Below are 23,484 nucleotides of genomic sequence, written 5' to 3'. Positions count from 1 at the left end.
CTTTCATGTGAAAAACGCACTCTGGGAATGTCAGGTCTATGGCTCAGGTTACATTCCTTTCTCCCTTGCAGCTTCACAATTTCTTGTGGTAGTAAGAGGCCACATTTGTAAAATTAAAGATTAAAGGAAATACAGGCCCACTTTCCTTTTATTCACACATTACAAATCACACCAGACCATCATGCGTTGAAGAAGCAGTTTAAAACACACACATTCACATTCTCACACACACAGTAAAAAAATCAAAAAATTCAGGATCTGCTGTTTTACAACGAAAATCCCAAAACAATACACAAGTCACTAATAACATTTCCATTAAATGAGCATCAATTTTAAAGCAGGTAAGTTCTCTAGTCAAACATTTACAGAGTATGTACACCAGTAAAGACAGGAAACCGCATCCGAGACTCAACTTAATGGACGTAATTATTTCACTAAAAGTACAGCTATCAATTTGAGGCAAAGCCAGGAAAGTAATCTAGACATATTCTGAAACTGCAAATCTGTTTGTTAAAACATATTTTGATGCAGTCTGAAAGTGTTTTATAATACAATTACCTATCCTCAAATTTAGACTTATCTTAAGAGTGAAACTATAAAGTGCAAGAGTTCTAAAACAGCTTATTTGCCAGAATCCACACTAGGAAACAAGGTACATGTAAGTGCACCTTGAGGTCAGTTTTCCTAAGATAAGGGTCAGTTTTATATGATACTGGATTCTACAATCTTCTCTAACCACCGAATGATCTGTTTTAAAACCATTTGCCAGTTAAGAAAAAAAATGCAGTCTATATAACAAAGAGTATGCTATTTAGCCATACAAATGTCTGCACCTTCACCACATAATTATCTCCACCATACTTTATTTAATTAAGTAAGATAGAACACTAGGGTTTCTTCCTATCTTATTCTTACACATGGGTGGTGAAAGTGACCTTCCATTCATATGCGGCATTCACTAGAAAAGCAATGAACTTATTTGCAAGAAGGTGTGCTTAGGATGATGGCCTTAGGATGGTTTCTAAAAAGAAGCATTGTTTTAAGATATCTATAGCTTAATTTTACTGTCTTGTCTCAGGGTTTTGTGTGTATGTTTCTTTTTAAATTATTTGCATGTCAGGCTTACATACCAATGACAAGATGTTTGCACTGGGCGTACTAGGAAAAAATGTTTTGCGCCCCCCCCCCCATATTTTCAGCTTGTTTCTTCACCCTTTTAAAACTGTTGATCAACTGGCCTTACAAGAGACTATTAAACTGTGGGAAATCCCTTAAAAGTAGCATACAGCTAATATTTGCTAGAACAATAGTTAACTGCAGCATTGATTGAATGTAACTGGCAAATCGATTTATCTATCGCAAATACTTTGCACTGCTTCTACAATGAAAAAAAAATAGAATACTCTGCTTTCTTTAAAATCACCAATATAAGCAAAATATTACAAAATGATTTATTACAAGGTGTGCCTTGGTAGGCATAAAGTTCCATAGGAATGGATGAGGCTTTGATCCAAGACAATACATTTAGAAATCAAGGTGTACCGAGGCCCATCAATGAAACCTGAAATAACGCTACACTGAAATCATCAACTTTCATATCACACGTGTCTTCATTTTTAAAATTCTGAATATAATCGAAGTATGTTTAATGATAGAACTTATCAAAAATACAAACTTATGAAAAATAATGGTACAACTTATCAAAAGCACAAGCTAACTTCAATTTAGTTCTCTGTATGTCATCCTTAAAAAAGCTATATAAAACTATATAATGTATGGAGAGGAATACTCTTTTAAGCAGTTAAATAGGAAATGAAAATTACAGACATTATCTTATTCCTCATACACTTTGACTCCATTAAAACTATTGGGAATTCTGCCATTAACTTTGATAGATATGGGATAACACCCCTACATAATCATAGGTAGCGAGCTTGTAAAGGCTTGTGAAAATTCAACATCTGTTTCAGATATGCTTTTTACAGAGTACTGTTATGTACAATTGCCAAAATTTCAAAAACACTGCAGCTGTTTAATTGTAGGTATATCTAAGGAACATCCAAGGAACTACGTGTAATAATGTAGGGAACACTATGAAATTAAATTATGGGCGTGGAAGGTATTCAAATGTGCATTCCCCCCCCCTCCAGCCTGACACAAAATGAATTATTTCCAATATATAAACATCCTTTGTGCTTAACATTCAGTTATTATATCCAGTGGCTTACTTCATCAATAAGCAGACTCTTTATTTTGGTCAAAGATAAATGTTGCATTTTTGCTGAAAGCAAAACATTCCTGTGTTCAATAGATGAACACATTTGCAAAAACGCAAACATACTCTTTATCCAAAAGGTGTAATATGCATTAAGAAAGTCACATCAGTAAAATAATTTTTTTAAAAGTTTTGTGTTGTGTGTCAAGGAATAATACATAAGACTGTAATCTTGATGCGTATCCCAAAACAATCCATCAGCAAATGCTAATTTCCAGAAGAGAATTAGGACTTTTTCTTTTAAAAAAGATATATACTACTGAAAAGAACTTAAAACAGGACTTATTCTTCTTGTAATGCATAAGAAACCTTGAGTGAGTTGGTTATCATTCCCCACGCAACAAAAGGATAAAAGTACTTTGGATTTTTAAAAATACCCCAAACTTGGTTATGCTTAAAACTAAATCCTATAAAATAACTATTCACTCCAAATATTATTTCTGAGAAAGGTACGATATTAAACATGAAGCAGTATGAAATAAATGTTTCAGTTTCTTAATGGAAGCCATTTCTACCAAGATAAGAGTTATTTCACTAACACACACTGATTGGGGGTGGGGGGGATGGAAGATACCTAAAGGAGACACTTTAACTGCATTCCAAACAGAAGCTGTACATACTTGAGCCAGTAAAATGTCCACTTGCCAAAGAAGTTGGTCCATTTTTCCCACTGCTGACGGGAGGTGAAAACATCTAAAAGAAAACAAAGAGGCATTATTGTTGGTAAACAGGGCTTTTTCCCCCCCTCTACATTCGCTGATAGCTCACATTTCATTCAACTTTATACGAAACCTAACAACAGTTTATTTAAACATCTCCCATCTCTGCTCTCGTAATGGTATAGCAGTATTTGCAGTCTCCCCCCTTTTCCCCTTATGTTAGTTTTATGTCTCCCCAAACAATACAAGATTTGTTGGGGGAGGGACCTCAGTACCCCAGCCACAATATCAGGCAACAAGGAGAAGGGGGGGGACCCTTTTGGAAACATTTAGATTGACAAAAGTGAGGGAAAAAAGTTTGTGACTGAAACCTTGGTCATAAACGTAGCTATATCCATTTCCATCCCGTTTTAGGATCTGTCTGTCATATGTGAACCCAAATAATAATAATGCAAAGTTCCACCTGCCCTAAATTTTCATCTCGGCTCTGAACATGAGAGCAATTTGAAGCAAGTCTCCTCTCTCTCTCTCTCTCTCTTTCTCTCTCTCTCTCTCTCCGCCCCCCCTCTTTCTCTCACTCTCCAGCATTTATTTCAACCCTAATTGGTTTCCATCTTCTTCTACGTGTCTAGCGGATAATACGCACCTTCCCTGAGTCAGAGACTACAAAAAGCAAAGGAACAAATGGAAAAAAGCACAGCTAGGGAAGTGGGAGCTACAGAGCTGCCTCAGGCTACAGTTCCTGGCCAAACTTCCCAAAGCCATTTCTCAAAAGGAAAGTCTTGGAGAGACAACAGCAGACTGAGATAGCCCCCACTTACAAGGTGGATTTTATCCCCCCCCCCTTCCAGCACTGAAATTATTTAAAGACACAAATGCATCCTACATCAAATTGATTTGTCTTGGTCTCTCTCTCCCCACCCTCCACAAATCTGTGAATAAATAAATAAAGACTTCTGACATATTGGAAGAAGGGGGGAAGATTAGGAAGCGGGAGAAAAGCAGGGATGGGGGGGGAGGAGAAAAGCAGGAGTAGATGGAAATGGGGGGGGGGAGTATGGCACTTAGGCAACTACCCAGAACCTGGTTAATATCTGGCCAAGATATTTATAAACGGAAAAAAGCCTAAAGATAAAATAAATAATTTTTAAAATTAAAAAGAATAACCACACACGCACACACACCACTAGCCATCAGTTGGGGGGGGGGGAGTTTTCTACAGAAAAGTTGCAACTCATTCATTGACAGAGCAATCTGAGATTTCAGTGAAAACTTGAAGCTGAGCTAGTGCTGGATTTCTTTTCCCTTTTCCATGTGCCAATATAAATGAAACAAGGGAAGAACGGGGAGCACACTTTAAGCAACTGATTAGCCATCAGTTAGTTGGTGTGCAAGCCATACTTTTAAGAACGCAATGCACAATGGCAAGTAACTATTATTCTGAGAGAATTTTGGAGAGAAAAAAATACCCACAATTTTATCAGAGGGTGTGTAAGGGTTGTTGGTTTTTTTTGGGGGGGTGTCAAATGATAAGAACACATCCCAGTACATTGCAGACAATATTCAATCTCCTTTCAGATAATGTAACAAAATTCTAATTGATAATAGTAATAAAGCGTTCATATTTACCATGGGTCTAGTTGCTGGTTAAAAATTACCTAATGTACTGAAGATCACAGGTTTGGGGGCATTTATTTATTTATTTTGCTTTGCTTTGCTTTAGTTTAACATACTTTTGGGAGGGTGTTGTTGGGTTTTTTTAAATTAATTTTGTATTTATTTATTTTTTTAGAGCTGTTGTTAATTTCCACCGTTGTTTCTTACCGCACTGAAATCCAGTAAATCACTGAGTTCTTTGTCCGTCCCTAAGGCAGCCATTCGCTGTTGGTGGTGCATTTTAGCAAAATCACACAAACCTAGAAACATGGAAATAACCGCAATCAGAAAACCCAGTCCCGAGCCTTACAGGAAACAACAATCGGATTTTTTTTATTTTTTTAAATGAGAGTTGGGGTGGGGAGGGGGGAAAGGTTGGGGAAGGGAGTTGGGGGTAAGATGGAGGGGCAGCAACGACAAGAAGACAGGAAAGGCGACACTAGTTTCACCGGATCGCTCGAAACCCCCGTTTATCAGGCACTAGTCTAACCCCAAAATCCAGAACAGAGGGAGAGACAGAGAGAGAGAAGAGCCGGCGCGCCGTTCAGCGCATCGTTTATGCAACAGGAGGTTCAACGAGGAATGAATGAGAAACCCAGAGCAGAAACTACAGCCATCCGTTCCCAACTTTCTTTTTTGTTTTATTTTGCACCGCTCCCTTCTCCTCCCGTGCACATATCCCCACCACCACCACCCCGATTATTTTACATAAAGGCAGGCGGCAAACAAAGTATTTATAGAGTGGAGCAACACAGGCTCGCTCGGTGCAAAGGAGTCGTGGGGAGGGGGGAGGTCAACAGAATAGGGATGGGAGCTTTGGGAGTGGAGTTGGAGAGGTTGGAGGGGGGAGATGCCAGCCTTTGAGAGACCAGCCTACGTTCCTACTATAATTAAACCCCTCGAAGACTTGTTTGGGGTTTTTTTTAGAGGGGGGAGGAAGAAAGAGAGTTAACCCTTGGCGATTAGGTAAACTAATGTATGAAAGGTGACTTGCAAGTAACCAGCTGGGACTAAAGGGCATCTTCAGGCCCCGTTTGCAACAAAGTCCGTTTCTCTAGTCTAGAGCAAACAATTGGAAAGCGGGGGGGGGGGGGCTGAGACAGGCCACTGCAGACCCTTCCCCGGGCGCACCCCATGGAGAAAGAAAGAAGGGGGGGTGAATTCCCCGTGTTTAAATGAAGCCACCAGAAGAAGCAGCTCCTCTTCCATTAGCAGCAGCCACAACTAAACTCCAAACTAAAGACATTTTAAAAAGCGAGGGGTGGGGGAGGAAAAGAGGACACCTCCGGTTACCTACCGGCCGAGAGAGGAGAGAAGGGGCTCCCTTTCCGACCGCAGCCCCGAGCTCTGGGTTTCATTGCTCGAAATCACTGCATCCACCAACCGCACACAACAACACGCAGGAGAGAAAGAGAGAGAGAGGGAGATAGATACAGAGAGAGATAGAAAGAGAGAAGGGGGGAGAAAAAGGAGAGACCCCGCCGGCGCGCCACGCTAAAAGCTCTCCCCCGAACTGGAGCGGGGAGGAAAAAGGGGAAGAAAAAAAAAACACAGGAGGAAAGAGAGACGAGAAGAAGACGCGGCGGAGGAGGGAAGAAGGAGCCCCGATTCCTAAACCCAAACTCTTCTTCTGCCTTAATCAGGGGAAGCGAGAGGGAGAAGAGAAGGGGGCGATAGGAGGGGGGCAAAGCACGAGCCGCTGCACCCCGCGAAACACACGCACACAAGCAAACCCCGAATAAAGCCGGACTGGAAGTTCAGCAAAAGGGGGGGGGGGAGAGGGGAAGCCCAGGAGCACCACCAGACGCCACCGTCCCCCGATATTGCCTTTGCCTGCCTAAGGATTCACACACACATGCAACACACACACACACACACAGACAGCCCCCCCTTTCAATGAAATATATGTTTATATATGCAATAAAGATAAATGGGCACTTCGTTTTCTTCCATGCCCCTGATCATTGACGCTGGGAAGCTACACATGGATTGTATATATCTCGCCTCCCTTCACGTCCCCTAAGTCTCCAAACACTTCTCTCTCTCTCTCTCTAAAGGATTTATTATATAAAACAATCATTCTGCAGTTCGCGCGCGAGCGCGCAAGGAGACCTAAGCAAGCGGACTACTTTATACACCGTTGCAAAAAAATAATAATAAAAAAGAAAACGCACGTGAGACCAAGGGTATATGCCAGGAAGGAACACTAATATTGTTTTCTCCGTTTCCCAACCCCCCCCCCCAACCATTGTTTAGGCCACTCGCAAGACATAAAATAAAAGTGCTTTTGTGTCACGATCTTGGTGCGTCTATCTTTAATTTGCTCGATGCTGCTTCCACGGCACGTTTTACGATGCAGACGACACCGAGAGAGAGCAACGCTGCAAACTTTTTCTCCCAAAATCGAACCTTCGACTGGCTTTCTGCACAGGCAAGTTTTCTGGAGACTATGCCAGCCTCCTCCCCCTTTCTCTCCCTCCCTCCCTTCTCGCAAGCATGTTGTATATACAGTCCTTTAATTTCAAAATGCTGCTACTACAGGCCTCAGGTTATTCCCCTTTCCCAGACTCCCCCCTCCTGCAAAGAAAGCCCGATTGATTTTCGTTCCTCCTCGCCGCCCCCCGCTCCCCCCAGCACGCGTGATAGAAAACAATTTCATTACTTATTACTGGCACGGTATATATATATATTTTTTCCAGCCCATACCCCTTCTGTCTATGCGCTTATTGCTAAGCCTGTGGATGCTATTATCACATGCACGGTGCACTTGGATTCACACTGCCGAAGTTGCATCAAGTTAAAAACACAGTGGGATCAACATTTTTTTTTAATGAGAGAAAGAAAAGAAAGAAAGAAAAAAAGAACGACTCCAAGAGGAAATTGTAACTTTACCTTAAATGGCCACAAATATGTTCACAATATTCCAAGGAAAGATATTTTAGGGGAAGAAAAGAGAGCTCTTCTGCAAAGGTGCTTTATTATCTCACGTGTGTTTGACCCTCAAAAAAGCAGAAGTACTTTAAACTCGCACTCAGTCTTGAGATCCAGAGAGTATTCCACAATTCTTAAAGCAACTTTTACACCGGGCGCGAGGGGTTTTGCTTTGTTTTTGATTTATCCACCGTAAGGCATAAGTCTTCCCACCCAAAGTATAAGCAAAACGAAGCCAGCCAGCCAGCAAAAGGAAAAAAAGATATATCGCAACAAAAACAATAAAAAGGAAGATCCAGCAAACTGCCCTCCCGCCCTGTGACTTTTCTTTATAAACACATGGCTACTAATGAACTATTTTGGAAAAGAAAAGGAAAAAAAAAATCTCGGTGGCAGTACGATTTCGACCCCCTCAAGTCTCTGTTGTTGTTTTGTTTTTGTTTTGTTTTGTTTTGTTTAAAAAAGCCCAGCGATAAAAAGTCTCAAACTTGTCCCAACTTTACAGAGCTCTCCTCCTCCTCATTATCGCCATCATCATCATCATCACGGACTTCCCCGCGGAGAAATTGATAGCAATACGTTTCCCTGAAAGATACATTGTAATCCATTCACATCCGGGCAATGCAGTGGTGCTTATAAAGAGGGGTGGGAAAAAAGCTTGCTGCTGCTGCCGCTGCCGCCGCCGCCACCGCTGCTCGCTGCACGTTGCCTGCTTCGGCCGCGTCGCCTATTGCAGAGAATGACGACAGGAGGAGGGGGAGGGAGGGAAGGAGGGCGCGCGCGGAGCATAGAGAGGTAAACAGCCGGGCTAGAAAGTCAACCAAGATGGAGGAAAAGCAAAACTCTGGGAGAGGAGGAGGAGAGGAGGGTTGTGTGGTACAGAAGTGAAGGGGAAACTGAACTTTACGTTTCCCCGCGAAACGTGCGCACAGACCACTATAAGCTGCGGAAGCAAATATGAATAATAAAAAACAAACTTTCCCTTCCCAAAATAAGAAAAAAACAAACTTTCCCTTCCCAAAATAAAAAAAAAAATTCCTTCCAGTAGCACCTTAGAGACCAACTAAGTTTGTTATTGGTATGAGCTTTCCTGTGCATGCACACTTCTTCAGTTATCCTTTATGGTTTCCCCACAGATTAGGGGTTTGGACCACAGAGGTTTGAGGGGCTTCTCTGGAAAAGTTTTCATCCTTCGAGCCATTTAATTAAACTCCCAACACAATGCAAAAAACAACAACAAAAAGCCCACCCCGGTTTTGCTAATTGCAATAATTATGTGAGGGAGGCTTCAGGTCAGGTATGCACATGCAAAAAAGCAGGCACTCTTAAAAGTGTTTATCGCTCATGTAGGAGGAAAAGGCCTTCTTTTTTTTTTTGAAAAAAAAACCAGCTGAACTTTTATTGTTTCCAAAACCAAAAATGAAAACATTGCTCTGTTTGATGAGTGGGGAGGGGCTTGGAAGGAGGTGTGGTCTTGTATAGAGAGGGGTGGAGTAAAAGGGGGATCTGGATTGGAGGGGTGGGACAGTGCCATGTCTCTCTCCACGCTGGAGGGTTGAGGGAGGGAGTGGGTGGTGGGGAAGGGGCGCCACGGGTTGTGCAGCTCGCTCTGTCGCCCTCTGGCCTCTCACTGCACTGCTTGCTCGTTGGCGCTGCTGCCAGAGTCCTGGGGCTTCATCACGTCTGGGAGCTCCGGGGGGGCTGGAGAAGGGATCAATGCAGAGGGGCTCAAAGGCATCTTCACTGGCTCTGAAGGCCAAGCCAACTGTTGCTGGGGCCTGAGGTCGTGCCGTCTGGCTGGTGAAGCACCAGTCTCCGAGGGTTTTGCTGTCATCCAACAGTTGGTCATCCTTGTATAGCCTTTGTTCTTCTGGGGGTCTCTTAAGTATCCCCTCAACAATTCTTTTCAGCTCATACACCGTACTGGACTCCTTGGCGTCTGTGAAGATGGTCGTCTTGTGACGTCGGATCATTAAAAAGACGTCCATCTCTGCAGCCGCAACCTCAGCCCAGACCCCCCAGAGAGGAAAAAGCAGCAGAACCGCCAGTCGGAAAAGGCCTTCTAAAACAATCCCCAACACAGTTTTTGTAACTTATTTATCAACATCACCATTAATAAAAACACTAAAGGGGGGTTGCTATTTTTAAATGTAAATTGCCTCAAGGCTGAAACTGGTATAGCTCAGCTGGTAGAGCATGAGATTCTCATGTTGAGCAAAATATTTCTGCAATATTGGACTAGATGACCCTTGTGGTCCCTTCCAGCTTTACAGTTCTGTAATTCTATGAAACTCTTAATAAATACACCTGAAGACAAAGGTTTCACTGTTGTTGGGGGTGGGGCATGAGCTACATACTCAAAGCCCTACTCTTGGATATTTTCAAGATTAAAGACACTTCCACGTGGCAATTCATTGTGGGTTCAGAACTGTTCAAGCATGCGCTTGCAGGCGTGAGCAGCACAGTCCACAATAAAAATTTTGTAGAAGCATCCTAAACTGCAGGATATGCAGTTTATTTTAAAGGGCATTTGTTGTTCTTTCTTTTTATATTTCACTAGCAGCCTCATATCTGGTATTGCTCGGGAATTCTAAGAAACCAAAAACATCAGAGCAATTTTGTAAGGTTCATTCCTCCATCTTGATTCAAAATGGTATCCAGTTGTATCTGTGTTTAGAGGAATTACTGCTCCTTGATCCTAGGAATATTATTATTATTTTAAAAAATATATACACCTGTGATCCAGGGATCAAAGGGCAGTTTACAATAGAAAAACACAAAAATAAATACTGCTATGAGTTTGCGGTGGGGTAGGCTGTATGCCTAAGCCTCCTAATTCCTCGATCCAGCAGATTCCATTACTGGAATAGCCACATTAGGTAACTGCCCTCTATGTATGGGCCATTAAGGTCACAAAGGAAGTGGCTATGCGCCACTTATTATGTGCCCCCCCCCCCAAAGACAAAGGCCAGAGTTGGGAATTGAGTTGTGTGGAGCTGGATGCTAGAAGCCTGTGGGTTGGGCAGCTGGGAGACAGAACCATGTCTGATTTCTGCTGGAATCGAAGTCTGTGGCTATGGGAGAAGCAAAATTATTTTGAGCTGTTAATGCTGTGAGCCCCTTCATCATATGTTCAGGCTGTATATATGTGTAAATAAATCATATAGCATAAAGGCATCACTACCTCCATTGTCCCTCATTCCGAGGAAACCGAAACCAAGAACTCCTTATATCTCACACGTAAGGCAGAGAGCTTTTCATCCAGCTGGAAAAGTTTGTGGTAACAAACCTTGTTCAATTGTTTCTCAAAAGTGCTACAGAATCAGATAACCAGGTGCTTGTTTACCCCAACAACTGAGAAAGAGGAGGTGGCAGTGGCCAGGCCATTTTATAGTCTCTCCCGGCTCCTCTCCCCTACTGGCAATTGCCAGGTCTTCTTGAGAAGAAGTGGCTTCTTGTCCAATTTCCTCTCCCTTTGCAAAAAAGCACTCCTGTCTGGATCCATTTTGGAACTGCAGAGCAAGTAGCAGCATAGTGGGTTTCTGTCTTATCTCAACAAGACTAGCCCTATTCTGAATTACTGCTGATATTTTGCGAACTTTAGGGAGAAACTCTCCCTCAGTACACCTAGTGGGCATAAGAGAGAGAGATTTTTCTGATCTAAAGAATCCCTTCCTGTTGTTTTTCCCCTTCCTTGGCTCTCTCTGAGATTCATTTTCCAACCAAACTGAAAATCAAGTCCCTGTATAGTCTGTGCACCAGTTATCAATATTTTTGAGCCTTTCTCCTCAGCAATGGCAAGATACTTACTGGTCAAGCCGATGGTATTCATCTGAGGAAATTTCCCTTTCTCATTCTGAAGCAAATTAATGAATGAAACAACTTCTCTAGGTTATTCTGTGGATATTCAGTTTGTGTCATGGGAATGTGGGAAGACACTTTATACTGAGGTAGGCCACCGGTACCAGTAATGCCTACACTGACCGGCAGTGGCTTTCCTGAATTTTAGACAGGGCTATCTCCCAGTTTTATCCAAAGTTGCCCATGATTGAACCTAAGGCCTTCCCCATGAGAAGCGCTTGCTCTGAGCTTCAACCTTTCTCCCGCTTACCTTTGAAGGAGTTGCTTTCCTAAGCAGTTTGCCTTCACGAACAGGCTGATGAGATGATGGCACTGTTTTTGGAGTGGTGTTCGTCACTATGGCTTTACTGGTGAATTTTGGTGATTGGCTCTTTCTAGCTGTGGGATAGAAATTTAAAAATAAGTCAGTGAAGAGGCACCTTTGATCAAGGCCATATTAAACCACAGAGCGACAGGGCTACAGCCCAAGGCTCACTGCTTCACAGGACCTGGTGATGTTCTAGACTTCCCTTCAAATTATGGTGCATGCAGTGCTGGGGCAACCCAGATGGGCAGAGTTGAAATAATAATAATAATAATAATAATAATAATAATAATAATAATAATAATTAATGCTATTGTTATTATATTACAACACAGAACGAGGTGGGGAAGGTGTTTCCCCTTCTTCACACATACACTGTTTATGTCAACAAAAAAGCTATGAGAGAAAAACACAGTGCAATTGTTTTCCCTTAACAGCCCACTGGCCAGAGACAGGCTGGTAGGTAATTCAGACCCTTTTAAAAACACAACCATCTCACTCTGGCTTTGGTTTAGGACAAAAAACAGGCCGCTTTTATGCAGACATGGACGTTGGGATTGGGACCAGGGATGGTGCGTGCACACCCCTGCTTTCTCTTGCGCAAGAGGAGGAACCCATAATACAATTAAAACTAGGAACCATAGGGGTTTTTAAAAAAAAAATTAAGGAAAGCATGGAAGAGTATGTTCTCTAAGATATGCAGTGTATTCCCCTCTGCAATGTATACTGCATAGTTTTCTTCCAGTGTGTGCATATGTGTGTACACACCATTTCCAGGTGTTACCTCAGAGTTGCGAGTGAAACAGGGAGCCTACTGCCTGAGGCCCATTATGGCTTTCATCCAGCCTTGCCTCTGAATACTGAGGAGAGTTGTCTTTGCTTTTGTCCCTCAACTGAGATAATGTCTTATTCCTTGGTGCTGCATATGAATGCAGTCACAAATACAGAGTTGTTCCCCCCCCCTCCCCGGACAACTTTTCTATGAGGGTAGTGATTTGACTCTTGCCCTTTATTTTCCAGACACGCTTCAAACTTCTTGAACTCGCCTTTCCTCCATTGGCAGGTGGGGGTGGCAGTGGCCATTGGTGTACATGGGGAATGGTTCACCTCACATTTTACCCTCACAACTCTGTGAGGTAAATTAGGCTGGGAGATAGGGAACCCTTTCAAGGTCACCCAACAAGCTTCATGGACAAATGGGGGTTAGTCTGGCGTATTAACCACTATATTACACCTAGTCTCTGACATAAGCTGCCCTCAGGTCCTCTCCTTTAATCTGCATCCCTTCAGAAACTGCAGCCACTCAGGCTTTCCCTGTTAAAGAAACACACCTTTTTCAGACCTGGTCTACTCAGACAGCAGAAAGAGAGTGCAAAACCCTGAGGGGATGCAGCAGCCTGTACCAGTTCGGAGTGCAGGTTGAAAACAGCAACCCCAAACTCCATGCAACTTTAATAATATTTAAAAAAAAAAAACACCCTTGCATATCTAGAGAAAATGTTCCTGTGCTGGTTTTCTTTTTGCTGGGTTTTGTATTTGTTTTTGTATGCAGGGAAGCATTTATCATTGTGAAACCCCCACCTGAAGTCTGAAGTGGTGTAGTCCATTTTGCAATCTCACAGAATTGGTACCACACGGTTCTGCTGCCCTAGTGAGGGGTAGCCAGCTTGCTAGCTAGTTGTATTGGGCCTGGGCAGAATTTCATCCTGTCAGCCAGTTGCCATGGCAGGAGGATAGAAAGCCAGGGGAGGAAATGTTCCAGACACATAGGGATGGCAGCCATTGCATATGCAAATTTGTAACTTTAAAAAATGATTATATTTACATAATTTAATTTAAATGCTGTTTTGAAAGTTACAGAGTTGAATAAATAGAAATTAGTAATTAAGCAATGGCAATATCCTAAACTGTGTTTTGATGTGTGGATATACAATGCCAGGATAAGTTACTCATCCCTTTGTATTTTGAGAATTTGTTTTTCTAAGCGCCTTGCTGAGTCACCATGTTCTCAACCGACTGCCACACGTTCTGGAAGTTTCTGTCCAGAAGCCTTGATACAAACTAGATCCGTTCAGTTGTAGCATTGCTTCAAAAACAGGGACTAGGCCATATATTTCCGAAGGGTTTCAGTCCAAGGCTGAATTCACATATTTATCTGTATAAGCTATATCTAAAAACCAATGCAATTTGCCTAACCCTGTTTTGAAGACATTCAAATTGGAACTTTATTAACTACAAACCCTGAAATCTGGGATCCCCTCCAAAATGCTGCCAAAGGTTTGCAGTTCTTTAGCAGGGTTTTGCAGCACAAATCCCAGTTTTTGCAATGCCACGGACCAAGTTGTTTTTTGGGGTAATAGCTATGACCCGCAGTTTAATTACTCAGTTGGGTGGGGGGCACTTCAAAATGCAGAGTTTTCACTGCAAAACTATTTCAAAACTTTGGCACCAGTTTGGAGTAAGTCACACACTGTTGGTTTTTGGAGTCTGTAGAATCAGCCAGCACCTGAGTTCAATCAGTAGTAGATAAATAGGTAGATAGATGCACACATTTCAATCAAAGGTAACTTTTATCCATCTGTAATGACTGCCCATTTCTATGAAGGGACTACGTTTTATCAGCTTTACATGAACTCATGTCGGCTTCCCTCTTGGGCAAGGACTTGCCGTCTGCTCCCTCCCACTTAATGCTCTGTAAAGAACTTAGTTTATTTTAGTTTATTTTTTTCAATAATATTTATTAAGGTTTTAAGGGTTACAAAAAGAAAAAGTAAAAACATCATATTAAACACCAACAAAAACGACACATCATAATAAGAAAAAAAATAGAAAAGAAAGAAAAAACAAGGAAAAATAAAAAGACAGAAAAATAAAATCCATTAAAAAAAAAAAATAACACTTCGAATCTTCCCATAACTTACCTTTTGTTAGCCTGTTTCCTTGACCTCCTCACACCTCCCTTTTTGGTATTCTAGTTCAGTTAACTATTTCAGCAAATCCTTTCCATCTTTTCCAATTTTTGTCCATAAATAACATATTTTTTAACCTTATTTCCCATTAAGACTAAAATACTTATATATGCTTAACTTCTTATAACATTTCTGCTAAATCAATAAAATATCATTCCACCATTTTTCTAGCAGTCATTACTTTTACAATATTTCTAAATATAAACTTTAAATTTTCCAGTCTTCTTCCACCATCTCCTCTCCCTGGTTTCGGATTCTGCCAGTCCTTTCCGTCAGTTCCATATAGTCCATCAACCTGGAGATCTTATGTCCAAGGCTCTTAACTCTTTTCCAAGAAGGGACTTAGAACTTAGTTTATTTTAAGGGTAATAATAATTACACTGTGGCAAGCAGTATTATTGTGCTGAGGACTACTCACGGGGCTGGTGTGTGAATGCTAGTATTTATATAATTTTAATCTGCAAAGTGTTTTTGTTTTTTAAAAACTTTATCTACTGTTTCTGAAGGGATAACCATGTCAGTCTGTTAGGAACATTGGAAGCTGCCTTATGCTGAGTCAGGCCAGTGGTCCATTTAACTCAGTATTGCCTACACAGACTGGCAGCAACCCTCCAGGATTTCATACCAAAGCCTCTCTCTCATCCCTACCTGTTATTTTGAACTGTTTTAAATGATGTGTTTTAATGATTATAACCTGCCTTGGGACCTTCAGGTTGGGTAATAAATTGTAATAATATTAGTACCTGGAAATGCTGGAGATTTGAACCTGAGACCTTCTGCATGCAAAGCAGATGTTCTGCTCCTGAGTTATGGCTTTACCTGCTGGCTGCAGCAAGAACAACCAAGGGTCTAGAGCCACCTTCAAGTTTAACAAATCAGTACGTTTTTTGCCATAAGAAGGAGTGTGTTGGTCGGTGTTATATACTGAAGTTCTCACCCTGGGCCAGCAGGGGGATACTGTTGGTAGTTATGCAAATGAAGGATCGAAAGTGACGTTCAGTGATTGGATAGTTTGTATGCAAATGAAGGATCAAAAGTGACGTTCAGTGATTGGCTAGTTACAGAAAATGGTTTCTGTTGCATTCTAGTGGAGCTCTATATAAGCAGGCTGGCTGAACACCTCAGTTCAGTTCTGTTCCAGCTTACAAATAAAGAGCTGCTTTGGAAGAATCGCTGTGTCATCTGATATGTTCGCCCACAACTTAACAGTCTTAGGAAGCCACCTTTTGTTGTTTTCGCTTTTGTGATGTTTCTCAACAAACCTGTGTGCTGGATCATACCAGTTGCAGCTTCTCTCCATAGCATAGACAGAACTTTAATCCAGGGTTCTATGTCCCAAATCCTATTTCTATGCCCAGATGGTCACAAGTCCTACATTTACCTTCTTTCTTTTCTTTTTTTACCTTTCCAGGTTTTCATTATCCTGTTCCTTTAGCACAATGGTCTTCAACTGTTGGGTCAACTGACTGGGTCACGGCCTGAACTAAGGTAGTCCACAACAGCAGCACTGCCACCATACAAAAATACTGTAAACAAATTAAGGAATGGGTTCCCAAATACATGTTTTGGGGATAAAAGTAATTCCTGGGTCAGAAAAGGCTGGAGGCTACACCTGAGCAGAAGCTTGCAGACAATAGCAGGGCAGGGAATAATGTTTAAGCGAGTAGGAATATTTAAATGCAAGTGAATCAGTGCCAGAAGTAACCTACTGTCTTTTACTGGAATTATCTTTTATTGTTTTCATATAAGCTGCCTTGAGAAGCCTTTGCTCTTAAGGCACCCTAGAAATATTTGATATAAATAAATACTATGAATCTGACAGCATCCTCGGCTTCTTGTTGAGCCCGGCTTTGGCTGGGGAGGGCGGGATATAAATAAATTTTTATTATTATTATTATTTATTCTACCTACACAGCAAATAAGCACCCACTCCCTGAGGTAGGCATTGACATCCCGAGAAGGAAAAGAGTGGACTTTACCTCAGCAAATCTTCTCACAAGCAAACGATCAAGAATTAGGTTGTCTTTTTTAAAAAAATAAATAAATTAAACTCTTCTTAAGGAGGTGTTTCCATTTCTTTTCCTTTCTCACTTTACTCCTCTTCCAGTATGAACAGTATCTGGGACCTGACAGTAGTATGAACAATTGCACACCTGCCCATGATCTTAAAGTCCTCCTTTAATTATGCAGCACAGAATCAGCGAATCAATTAATATGGTATCACCCACATATTGCTTAAGTCTACACCCTGCTCCTGCACACAGTCTGACATCAGTTAATTTTGTGCATGCTACCCCCAAATTAGTTTTGTCAAGGATGGTCGCTAGTGGCATTGCTAAGTAGCACAAGAAGGTTCCAAAAGAATTAGGGAGGAAACAAAATACCTTTTTAAACCCTGTAATGTTAGGCTTCCGTCTGCTTTTATTGCTGCTGGAAGATACAACGTTTTGACCCTATAAGCATATAGTGCCTAAAAGGCCTACTGTGCATTGCATTAGGGACCACACTACTTTAACTGCAATGGCCAGAGATCTACAAAAGGTTCATAAATATTGTTAAAAAAGTTGGGCGCCACCCCTACTGTCTGCCAAGCAGTAGGAAGATTCCAGGAGGTTCCAGGGGCTCATCCAGGGACTCAGCTATACAGCTGCAAATAAAACGTTTTAAGTGCAATATTCAATGTGACACTAGGTGGTGTTGGTGAGGCTTATGGAAAATTCAATGTATTTTAATTTTTTTTTAAAAAAAAGAGCTTTAAAAAAAGCATTTTCAGAACAGTTTTTTATATGTGTGCAGATTTCACCCAGGATTTGTGCTCCCTTGGAGAACTGAAGACACAGTGGATTTAAGAAATCTGATTTATTCAATCTGCATGGAGGGAGTCCAGATCAAACAGCATGGTCATCTCAAGCAGGGCTTGTTTCCCACAGCTGTACAGCACTGAAGTCAAAAGGCATTTCTCCTAGCCAGCCTTCAGCCAGCTTTCCCAAGATGGAGGGAGGAGCAAAATGGTACTGGAAACTTACACATTTGTGCATTTGCTCTAAGCAATGATTTGACTTAGTGTGACAAGTGAGCCATTTTATTTTATTGACTTTTCTTTTACTAACTGTAAGCTGCCTTCAGGATCTTTGTGTTAAAAAAGTGCCATCTACCCATAGCTGTCAACCTTCCCTTTTTTTGCAGGAAATTCCCTTATTTCAGCGCCATTTCCCGCTGCTATCCCAGATTGTTAGATATCCCATAGACTGTCTCCAGGACAGGTGAGGCTGCTGATCCCTTATTTTCAAATCCGAAAGTTGACAGCTATGCATCTATCTATCTATCTAATCTATCTATCATCTATCATCTATCTATCATCTATCTATCTATCTATCTATCTATCATCTATCTATCTATCTATCTATCATCTATCTATCTATCTATCTATCTATCTATCTATCTATCTATCTATCTATCTCTATCTATCTATCTATCTATCTATCTATCTATCTATCTATCTATCATCTATTTATCTATCCAATGAATGTTGCTTAGTCCTGCTAAATATTGCAAAAAAACCCAAAACAAACCACCTACCCCTACCACTCCCAACTTGCCCTAACTATTCCATACCTCTTTTCTCTGGTCTTCCCTTAACCCACCTCTCACCTCTATCCAAAACTCTGCTGCCAATATCACCACCCTGTCATTCAGATCATTTTAATGTGTAGTTTGAATTGTAGTTTATGCATGTAGCAGGGAAGGCTTTAAAAATGGCTTGTAGCTGATGTTCTCTGGAGCTACAGAGATGAATTTGCCTCAGATGACTAAAAACATATTTTATTTTATTTTTGTCAGTTTTCCACAGAGGAGCATTTTGTAAAGGAATAAAGCTTCTCCACACAGCTCTCCCTAATATATATACTGTATGCTCAATTTTAAATTAAATATGAAATGTCAGCATTTTTAATGCAGTCTTAATGGACAAACACTCCTCCAGCACATTAGGGGGGGAAATACGTTTGGAAAATATTGATGGAGTAGGATTTTGCTTTGAAATATATATATATGGAGGGATTTTATCAAAACGTTTATATTAGAGCCTGTGGCAAGTTGGTTTGCAACTCCATTGTTCAGCTTATTTAAAGATGCAACTATTGGTTAATTATTATAACAGATATAATATATTACAGCCGGTGCTTTTTCTGGGGGTACACAGGGGTACACATACCCCCAAACATTTTATGAATCTTTGTACTTTTGTCCATTTACTGTATTTATTTTCCCCAGTTTGAACTATAAAATGGTGATTTTCTTGAGTCAAAATGAGAGTACTCCTAAACATTTTTTAAGAAAAAAAGCAATAATTACAGCATTGGCACCAGTGCTGTGACTTTTAGCCCAGGGGTCAGCAAACCTTTTCAGCAGGAGGCCGGTCCACTGTCCCTCAGACCTTGGGGGGGGGGCTGGACTATATTTTGGAAAAGAAAAAAAAAAGAGCAAATTCATATGCCCCACAAATAACCCAGAGATGCATTTTAAATCGAAGGACATATTCTGTTCATGTAAAAACACCATGCAGGCCCCACAAATAACCCAGAAATGCATTTTAAATAAAAGGACACATTCTACTCATATAAAAACATGCTGATTCCCGTACCGTCCTCAGGCTGGATTTAGAAGGCGATGATTGGGCCGGATCCGGCCCCCAGGCCTTAGGTTGCCTACCAATGCTTTTAGCAATCAGGGACTTCCTGTGCAAGGATGCTCAACTTTTAGTCCAGTTATCAGTTGCTGAGTGAGGAGGGGAGGGTAAGGTTGGCAGATGAGAGAGTGATGGCGGAGCTGGTGGTGCAATACTAATAATACTAATAATAATAATAATAATAATAATAATAATAATAATAATAATAATAATAATAATAATTTATTATTTGTACCCCGCCCATCTGGCTGGGTTTCCCCAGCCACTCTGGGCGGCTTCCAACAGAAATGAAAAATACACTAAAATGTCACATATTAAAAACTTCCCTGAACAGGGCTGCCTTCAGATGTCTTCTGAATGTCAGGTAGTTGTCCATCGCCTTCCACAGGGCGGGCGCCACCACCGAGAAGGCCCTCTGCCTGGTTCCCTGCAACTTGGCCTCTCGCAGGGAGGGAACCGCCAGAAGGCCCTCGGAGCTGGACCTCAGTGTCCGGGCAGAACGATGGGGGAGGAGACGCTCCTTCAGATATACTGGACCAAGGCCATTTAGGGCTTTAAAGGTCAGCACCAACACTTTGAATTGTGCTCGGAAACGTACTGGGAGCCAATGTAGGTCTTTCAAGACCGGTGTTATATGGTCTTGGCGGCCGCTCCCAGTCACCAGTCTAGCTGCCGCATTCTGGATTAGTTGTAGTTTCCGGGTCACCTTCAAAGGTAGCCCCACGTAGAGCGTATTGCAGTAGTCCAAGCGGGAGATAACCAGAGCATGTACCACTCTGGCAAGACAGTCCGCAGGCAGATAGGGTCTCAGCCTACGTACCAGATGGAGCTGGTAAACAGCTGCCCTGGATACAGATTTGACCTGTGCCTCCATGGACAGCTGTGAGTCCAAAATGACTCCCAGGCTGCGCACCTGGTCCTTCAGGGGCACAGTTACCCCATTCAGGACCAGGGAATCCTCCACACCTGCCCGCCTCCTGTCCCCCAAAAACAGTACTTCTGTCTTGTCAGGATTCAACCTCAAGTCCCATTGCTCTGTACTGGCTAAATGTTACCATTCCCTTAAAACCACCCTTCTGTATAACATTTCTTCTTTCAAGATAGCATTTCCATGTGTTCTGAATTTCTGGCTGCTGCAAGTTTGTCAGATCTTTAATATATATATATATATATATATATATATATATATATATATATATATATATATGCCTGATATGAGTGAAACTAGAGCCAAGATAATACCCACCCCCACTTTCTCCCTCCCAAGTATATGGGCATGTGCAGGTAGTTATAGAAAACTATAGGTGGTGATGACAGCTTGACTAGGAGTGCAAAATGTACAATAAAGCAATCACTTCTAAAAAATTTCATCAGGGGACCTTTAATATTTCCTGAAGTGCCAGCATCTGGAAATGGGGGGGGGGGGAGAGAGAGAAATAATGAGAAGGTGGTTTCGTAATTTAGGTTCTGCAACAGTAAAACTGAGTGCAGCTAAACTGCCTGCGTAGGGATTTGCAATATTCCGATCAATGACTAATTAACAGTCGGCCGATGTTCTGAAGCTAGAAAACAGATATCTGTTTCATTCTCCATAATATATTCTGCTTATTTTGTTTTATTGATTTTATTCTTTTTTTAAAAAAATAGAAGCGTTTGAAAAGTATAGAAGTGTTTTTTTTAAAAAAAATTCTAAACAGTTGTGGGCCAGGCTAGATGAGAAGATTTGTGATTGAATCACCTGACAATTATTTTTAAAAAGCAGCTGGGGGCAGGTGGGATTGGACTGAGACCTAAATGGTGGGTGGGGCAAAGGGATTTACCCTTCCCACTATGCCTTTTTTGCAGTCTTAATCTGTGCATTGTACACATAGAAACGCAGCTGCCATTTGTACCGCTTGGGAGGGGAAACAAATGGATGGGGAGAGATATAGTTCTGCTATTAATAAATAAAAAAAAGAGTTATCTGTGCTATATTTCTGCTCTAAATCTCTTGGCACAGATAAATGTTTTTTTGTTTTTGTTTTTATTTAACATTTGTATTACTTACTTGCTTGCTTTCCAATGGGAAATAATTTCCTAATTGCATTAACAGGAGCTTCCCTCTCACTGCCAATAGCAGGTGGGGGTGATGTGGTAGAGCAAAGGATTATGGGTGAAACCCAACTGCAGCAAATTCTTCCAGGAGTATAAGTGTTAAAATGAATGGGCATAATGTGAGAATGCAGTACCAAAAAAGTGCGCCTTTTGGTTTTGCGCGATGACAAGCCCAGCACACAGGACCCAAATGGGACATACGATACAATACAATATCTTTATTGTCATTGTCCCATACAGAACAATGAAATTGAAAAATCTACATAAGACATTCAAAAACCCCTAAAAACCCTGAAACCCCATTTAAAAATACAATATACTCCTATAGAGAGTCCTTAAAACCAGAATTGCACTTGGGTAGAAACTGTTTCTCAGGTGGCTAGTCCCAAGATGGAATCAGAATCCAGAGTGGCTTCTGCCATTCTTGGATGTCCTGCTTAAGATGGGACAGTCACAAGTGTGTGATATAACTGGTTTTTTTAATGGTGCATCTATACACATTCTGTATAGAATTATAGGATGCGTATTTCTTTCTGGTGGTGGCTGAAATGTCCATGATGGTCAGCAAGAATTTTCAAAACAAAAAAAAATTCCTTCCAGTAGCACCTTAAAGACCAACTAAGTTAGTTCTTGGTATGAGCTTTCGTGTGACACGAAAGCTCATACCAAGAACTAACTTAGTTGGTCTTTAAGGTGCTACTGGAAGGAATTTTTTTTTGTTTTGACTATGGCAGACCAACACGACTACCTATCTGTAACAGCAAGAATTTTGTTAGCCCAAAGATGGAAACAACAGTGTTTCGTTTTCTGGGAATGGAGTTGAGAGACGACCTAACCTGGGGAGAGAACAGCAAAGACCTGGTGAAGAGAGCACAGCAGAGGTTATATTTTCTGAGAATCCTCTGGAAAAACAATCTCTCAAAGGACCTGTTGATGGCATTCTACCATTACACTGTGGAGAGCGTACTAACTTATGGTCTGTGCGTGTGGTTTGGGAGCTGCACGGCCAGGGAAAAAACAATGCTATCCAGGGTTGTAAAGACTGCAGAGAGAATTATCGGGTGCACTCTTCCCACCTTAGATCAAATCTATGCTGCCAGGTGCCATAAGAAAGCGGCAGAGATAGCACATGATAGTATGCACCCCAGAAATGATCTCTTTCAGCTTCTGCCTTCTGGAAGAAGGTATAGGGTAATAAAGGCCAGGACTAGCCGCCTGAAAAACAGTTTCTACGTTAATGCAATTCTGGTTCTAAACGCAGCATAAGGGGTCTCTGTAGTATAGTGTATTTTAAAATGGGGTTTTAGAGTTTTAGGGGGGGGGTTGAATGTTTTGTGTAGTTTTTATGTAGTTTTATGTAGTTTTATGTAGTTTTTATGTAGTTTTATGTAGTTTTTATGTAGTTTTATGTAGTTTTTCAATTTCATTGTTCCGCAAGGGACAATGACAATAAAGATATCGTATCGTATCGTATTGTTAAAAAAAAAAGGAGTTACCAACAAAAGAAGAGTGGCAGGTGAAGCCGATGGACTTTGCAGAACTGGCGAAACTGACGGGAAGAATACGGAACCAGCGAGACCAAGCATTCCAAAAGGACTGGAACAAATTTATATTATATTTGAAAGACAACTGTAAGCAATTAACATCATTAGCAGGGTTATCTGAACATCTGTAAGATGAAATTGCTACCTATTCAGGTTGAGTAATATAATATTTCAGGTAACGCTACAACAAGGATAGGAAACCAAGTGAACTGTAAAGATGTAAAGTTTAATTTTGTAAACCATCAGACGGGAGGGAGGGAAGTCGTTGGCTCAGTTGAGCCAAAGAGATAAAATAAGAGGGTACGGTGTTACGTAATATGATTACATGTAAAACCAATAAAAATCATTTATAAAAAAGAAAAGAAAAGACCATGATGGTCATAGCAACAAATAAAACTGAATCGATATAACACCTGTTATAAAATGGCTGCAGTGCTTGCCAGATCGTTTCCAGGTTCTAAATGACTCAGGCCCCACATACCTGAAAGACAGACTCCTTCCAGA

General features: G+C 41.3%; 1 protein-coding gene, 2 long non-coding RNA genes and 1 pseudogene across 18 annotated transcripts in view; 2 read left to right on the top strand and 2 right to left on the bottom strand.

Annotated features, from left to right (window-relative positions):
* The window catches only part of TCF4 (transcription factor 4), a 335,303-nt gene extending 323,543 nt beyond the window's left edge, over nucleotides 1-11,760 (bottom strand). For 3 of the 15 annotated variants that reach the window (XR_014172702.1, XM_081929728.1, XM_081929718.1), the window contains exons 1-3: nucleotides 5,888-6,313; nucleotides 4,759-4,850; nucleotides 2,896-2,968 (exon numbers count right to left, since the gene is read on the bottom strand). Coding sequence is in view for 14 of the 15 variants with exons in the window: in XM_081929728.1 (XP_081785854.1) it covers nucleotides 2,896-2,968; nucleotides 4,759-4,850; nucleotides 5,888-5,948 (226 nt within the window). In the remaining variant the exon portion in view is untranslated. Of the gene's footprint in view, nucleotides 1-2,895; nucleotides 2,969-3,305; nucleotides 3,440-3,580; nucleotides 3,723-4,758; nucleotides 4,851-5,887; nucleotides 6,317-6,528; nucleotides 6,637-7,482; nucleotides 8,234-11,632 lie in introns of those variants that run through there. The other 12 variants (XM_081929733.1, XM_081929732.1, XM_081929734.1 and 9 more) reach the window with 12 other exon arrangements.
* The window catches only part of LOC309380281, a 223,266-nt gene that overhangs the window by 7,499 nt on the left and 192,283 nt on the right, over nucleotides 1-23,484 (top strand). The window lies entirely within an intron of this gene.
* Nucleotides 8,907-9,564, bottom strand: LOC309380409 (elongin-B pseudogene; annotated as a pseudogene). Its single transcript has one exon. The product of its transcript is annotated as an elongin-B pseudogene (transcript).
* LOC309380258 lies at nucleotides 15,854-22,005 on the top strand. Its single transcript, XR_014172778.1, has 3 exons — nucleotides 15,854-16,143; nucleotides 17,452-17,727; nucleotides 21,435-22,005. It is a non-coding gene; the product is annotated as an uncharacterized lncRNA (long non-coding RNA).

The sequence above is a fragment of the Podarcis melisellensis genome (genome assembly GCF_964234715.1).
Source record: "Podarcis melisellensis genome assembly, chromosome: 11".
NCBI classification, from domain to species: domain Eukaryota; kingdom Metazoa; phylum Chordata; class Lepidosauria; order Squamata; family Lacertidae; genus Podarcis; species Podarcis melisellensis.
The sequence above is the reverse complement of the archived record's forward strand: the minus strand, read 5'-3'. Positions and strand labels throughout refer to the sequence as shown.